The 6,000-nt window shown below is 54.9% G+C and overlaps 1 protein-coding gene across 1 annotated transcript in view; it reads left to right on the top strand.

The window, feature by feature from the left end:
• The window catches only part of LOC139226188 (LLGL scribble cell polarity complex component 2-like), a 171,844-nt gene that overhangs the window by 9,577 nt on the left and 156,267 nt on the right, over positions 1 to 6,000 (top strand). Inside the window, exon 2 of the mRNA XM_070856820.1 lies at positions 631 to 749. Coding sequence (XP_070712921.1) covers positions 631 to 749 — 119 coding nt within the window. The remainder of the gene's footprint in view (positions 1 to 630; positions 750 to 6,000) is intronic.

Raw genomic sequence — 6,000 nt, 5'->3', positions numbered from 1 at the left:
AGAATCACTTTGTACAGACGATTTTGTGTCCATCTGTGCTCTGGCTGAGAAAGCAGGGGGAGGGTGATGGGGTGACATACATTTTTTGTAAATCCATTACAAGACTTCTCCAACGGAATTGCCCTGTCCACTCCCTGATTGCTCACTGCCTCAATCCTGAGAGTTCCAACATTCTTGGATCAGGCGGGACCGGCTGGATCTGAAGATCAATGTCGGGCACTGGTGCTCGCAGCCCAGGAGGAAATGATTTGGTATTGGCGGTTCATGCCTTTAGTGCAGACTTGTAAAGCCTGCCCTCACCATCCGACACACCTGCCTGCTGTGTGTCTGCTGTCTCAACCATTCCCTGCCTCCCATTTCTAGAATCGCCCTGAAATCTCTGTAGCTGGTTCCACAGTCACCGTAACTTGGCCAGAAATATGGCTCACTTGTGATGAAGTTACAGCGACGAGCGGGACCAACCACAAGGAAATTGCCTGTTTTCTGAGGATTTCAAAAGTCTGTCCAATGTAGCAGCAGTTTGGACAGCATAGGTCCTGTACTAAAAGTTCGGCTTGACTTCCCTTTGAACTCCTGGCTTGTGTGTGAGCGTGGTGTACAGAACCGCAATGTGGGGTGTCTGTGTTGCAGGGCCAGCTGGTGACGCTCTTGGACGACAACAGTCTGCATTTATGGAAACTGAAGAAAAGCCCAGATGGACTGAGTGTCCTGAAGGAGGAGTCTCGCTTCAATCTGCGAGGGCAGCCCGGGTAAGGGTCTACACCAGCTCAGGGCGGGGGCTCGTACCGTTTGGTGGGGTGGGCAGCATGCACTGTCTGGTTGAGAATGGTTCACCAGTGGGTTTAGTATAACCGAGTAAATCTAGCTGGTTTGTTTCTGGGAGCACCAGGTTAAATCTGCTGCACTGACGACCTGCTGGTAGTTAATTTTATTTTAATGAGCTGGGATCATTGGGAGGTGGGATCAGTTACCGGACATTGGGAGCTGGGATCAGTTACCGGACATTGGGAGCTGGGATCAGTTACCGGACATTGGGAGCTGGGATCAGGGACATTGGGAGCTGGGATCAGGGACATTGGGAGCTGGGATCAGTTACCGGACATTGGGAGCTGGGATCAGTTACCGGACATTGGGAGGTGACGTCAGTTACCGGACATTGGGAGCTGGGATCAGTTACTGGACAGTGGGAGCTGGGATCAGGGACATTGCGAGCTGGGATCAGTTACTGGACATTGGGAGTTGGGATCAATTGCCAGACATTGGGAGCTGGGATCAGTTACCGGACATTGGGAGCTGGAATCAGTTACCGGACATTGGGAGGTGACGTCAGTTACCGGACATTGGGAGCTGGGATCAGTTACTGGACAGTGGGAGCTGGGATCAGGGACATTGCGAGCTGGGATCAGTTACTGGACATTGGGAGTTGGGATCAATTGCCAGACATTGGGAGCTGGGATCAGTTACCGGACATTGGGAGCTGGGATCAGTTACCGGACATTGGGAGCCGGGATCAGTTACCGGACATTGGGAGCTGGAATCAGTTACCGGACATTGGGAGCCGGGATCAGTTACCGGACATTGGGAGCCGGGATCAGTTACCGGACATTGGGAGCCGGGATCAGTTACCGGACATTGGGAGCCGGGTTCAGTTACCGGACATTGGGAGCCGGGTTCAGTTACCGGACATTGGGAGCCGGGATCAGTTACCGGACATTGGGAGGTGGGAACAGTTACCAGACATTGGGAGCTGTGATCAGTTACCGGACATTGGGAGCTGTGATCAGTTACCGGACAGTGGGAGCTGGGATCAGTTACCGGACATTGGGAGCCGGGATCAGTTACCGGACTTTGGGATCGGGCATTGGGAGCTGGGATCAGTTATCAGACTTTGGGAGCTGGGATCAGTGACCGGACGTTGAGAGCTGGGATCAGGGACATTGGGTGCTGGGATCAGTTACCGGACATTGGGAGCTGGGATCAGTTACTGGAGCTGGGATCAGTTACCGGACATTGGGAGCTGGGATCAGGGACATTGGGTGCTGGGATCAGTTACCGGACATTGGGTGCTGGGATCAGTTACCGGACATTGGGAGCTGGGATCAGTTCCTGGACATTGGGAGCCGGGATCAGTTACTCGACATTGGGGGCCGGGATCAGTTACCGGACATTGGGAGCCGGGATCAGTTACCGGACATTGGGAGCCGGGATCAGTTACCGGAATTTGGGAGCCGGGATCAGTTATCAGACGTTGGGAGCTGGGATCAGGGACATTGGGTGCTGGGATCATTTTCTGGACATTGGGAGCTGGGATCAGATACCGGACATTGGGAGCTGGGATCAGTTACCGGACATTGGGAGCTGGGATCAGTGACTGGACGTTGGGAGCTGGGATCAGGGACATTGGGAGCTGGGATCAGGGACATTGGGTGCTGGGGTCAGTTACCGGACATTGGGAGGTGGGATCAGTTACCGGACATTGGGAGGTGGGATCAGTTGCCGGACATTGGGAGGTGGGATCAGTTGCCGGACATTGGGAGGTGGGTTCAGTTGCCGGACATTGGGAGCTGGGATCAGTTACTGGAGCTGGGATCAGTTACCGGACATTGGGAGCTGGGATCAGTTACCGGACATTGGGAGCTGGGATCAGTTTTCAGACTTTGGGAGCTGGGATCAGTGACTGGACGTTGGGAGCTGGGATCAGGGACATTGGGAGCTGGGATCAGGGACATTGGGAGCTGGGATCAGTTACCGGACATTGGGTGCTGGGATCAGTTACCGGACATTGGGAGCTGGGATCAGTTCCTGGACATTAGGAGCCGGGTTCAGTTACTGGACATTGGGATCCTGGATCAGTTGCTGGACATTGGGAGCCGGGATCAGTTAGTGGACATTGGGAGATGGGAACAGTTACCGGACATTGGGAGCTGTGATCAGTTACCGGACATTGGGAGCTGTGATCAGTTACCGGACATTGGAAGCTGGGATCAGTTACCGGACATTGGAAGCTGGGATCAGTTACCGGACAGTGGGAGCTGGGATCAGTTACCGGACATTGGGAGCCGGGATCAGTTACCGGACTTTGGGAGTCGGGATCAGTTACCGGACATTGGGAGCCGGGATCAGTTACTGGACATTGGAAGCCGGGATCAGTTACCGGACTTTGGGATCAGTTACCGGGCATTGGGAGCTGGGATCAGTTATCAGACTTTGGGAGCTGGGATCAGTGACTGGACGTTGGGAGCTGGGATCAGGGACATTGGGAGCTGGGATCAGGGACATTGGGAGCTGGGATCAGTTAACGGACATTGGGTGCTGGGATCAGTTACCAGACATTGGGAGCTGGGATCAGTTCCTGGACAATTGAAGCTGGGATCAGTTACTCGACATTGGGGGCTGGGATCAGTTACCGGACATTGGGAGCTGGGATCAGTTACCGGACATTGGGAGCCGGGATCAGTTACCGGACATTGGGAGCTGGGATCAGTTACCGGACATTGGGAGCCGGGATCAGTTACCGGACATTGGGAGCCGGGATCAGTTACCCGACATTGGGAGCTGGGATCAGTTACTCGACATTGGGGGCTGGGATCAGTTACCGGACATTGGGAGCCGGGATCAGTTACCGGACATTGGGAGCCGGGATCAGTTACCGGACATTGGGAGCCGGGATCAGTTACCGGACATTGGAAGCCGGGATCAGTTACCGGACTTTGGGATCAGTTACCGGGCATTGGGAGCCGGGATCAGTTATCAGACTTTGGGTGCTGGGATCAGTTTCTGGACATTGGGAGCTGGGATCAGTTTCTGGACATTGGGAGCTGCGATCAGTTTCTGGACATTGGGAGCTGGGATCAGTTACCGGAGCTGGGATCAGTTACCGGACATTGGGAGCTGGTATCAGTTACCGGACATTGGGAGCTGGGATCAGTTACCGGACATTGGGAGCTGGGATCAGTTACCGGACATTGGGAGCTGGGATCAGTGACTGGACGTTGGGAGCTGGGATCAGGGACATTGGGAGCTGGGATCAGGGATATTGGGTGCTGGGATCAGTTACCGGACATTGGGAGCTGGGATCAGTTACCGGACATTGGGAGCTGGGATCAGTTACCGGACATTGGGAGCTGGGATCAGTTTCCGGACATTGGGAGCTGGGATCAGTTACTGGAGCTGGGATCAGTTCCTGGACATTGGGAGCTGGGATCAGTTATCGGACGTTGGGAGCTGGGATTAGTGACATTGGGTGCTGGGATCAGTTTCTGGACATTAGGAGCTGGGATCAGTTACCGGACATTGGGAACTGGGATCAGTTACCGGACATTGGGAGCTGGGATCAGTTACTGGAGCCGGGATCAGTTACCGGACATTGGGAGCCGGGATCAGTTATCGGACATTGGGAGCTTGGATCAGTTACTGGAGCTGGGATCAGTTCCTGGACATTGGGAGCTGGGATCAGTTATCGGACATTGTTAGCTGGGATCAGTTTCCGGACATTGGGAGCTGGGATCAGTTACTGGAGCTGGGATCAGTTTCCGGACATTGGGAGCTGGGATCAGTTACTGGAGCTGGGATCAGTTCCTGGACATTGGGAGCTGGGATCAGTTATCGGACATTGGGAGCTGGGATCAGTGACCGGACGTTGGGAGCTGGGATCTGGGACATTGGGAGCTGGGATCAGTTACCGGACATTGGGAGCCGGGATCAGTTACCGGACATTGGGAGCCGGGATCAGTTACCGGACGTTGGGAGCTGGGATCTGGGACATTGGGAGCTGGGATCAGTTACCGGACATTGGGAGCCGGGATCAGTTACCGGACATTGGGAGCCGGGATCAGTTACCGGACATTGGGAGCCGGGGTCAGTTACCGGACATTGGGAGCCGGGGTCAGTTACCGGACATTGGGAGGTGACGTCAGTTACCGGACATTGGGAGCTGGGATCAGTTACCGGACAGTGGGAGCTGGGATCAGTTACTGGAGCTGGGATCAGTTCCTGGACATTGGGAGCTGGGATCAGTTATCGGACATTGGGAGCTGGGATCAGTGACCGGACGTTGGGAGCTGGGATCTGGGACATTGGGAGCTGGGATCAGTTACCGGACATTGGGAGCCGGGATCAGTTACCGGACATTGGGAGCCGGGATCAGTTACCGGACATTGGGAGCCGGGGTCAGTTACCGGACATTGGGAGCCGGGGTCAGTTACCGGACATTGGGAGGTGACGTCAGTTACCGGACATTGGGAGCTGGGATCAGTTACCGGACAGTGGGAGCTGGGATCAGGGACATTGCGAGCTGGGATCAGTTACTGGACATTGGGAGTTGGGATCAGTTACTGGACATTGGGAGTTGGGATCAATTGCCGGACATTGGGAGCTGGGATCAGTTACTGGACATTGGGAGGTGGGAACAGTTACCGGACATTGGGAGCTGGGATCAGTTACCGGACATTGGGAGCTGTGATCAGTTACTGGACAGTGGGAGCCGGGATCAGTTTATGGACCTTGGGAGCCGGGATCAGTTACTGGACATTGGGAGGTGGGAACAGTTACCGGACATTGGGAGCTGGGATCAGTTACCGGACATTGGGAGCTGGGATCAGTTACCCGACATTGGGAGCTGGGATCAGTTACCGGACATTGGGAGACGGGATCAGTTACCGGACATTGGGAGCCGGGATCAGTTACCGGACATTGGGAGCTGGGATCAGTTACCGGACATTGGGAGCTGGGGTCAGTTACCGGACATTGGGCGCTGGGGTCAGTTACCGGACATTGGGAGCTGGGATCAGTTACTGGACATTGGGAGCTGGGATCAGTTACTGGACATTGGGAGCTGGGATCAGTTACAGGACATTGGGAGTTGGGATCAGTTTCCGGACATTGGGAGCTGGGATCAGTTACTGGAGCTGGGATCAGTTCCTGGACATTGGGAGCTGGGATCAGTTCCTGGACAATTGGAGCTGGGATCAGTTCCTGGACATTGGGAGCTGGGATCAGTTA

Source organism: Pristiophorus japonicus, chromosome 16 (assembly GCF_044704955.1).
Source record: "Pristiophorus japonicus isolate sPriJap1 chromosome 16, sPriJap1.hap1, whole genome shotgun sequence".
Taxonomy (NCBI): domain Eukaryota; kingdom Metazoa; phylum Chordata; class Chondrichthyes; family Pristiophoridae; genus Pristiophorus; species Pristiophorus japonicus.
The sequence above is the reverse complement of the archived record's forward strand: the minus strand, read 5'-3'. Positions and strand labels throughout refer to the sequence as shown.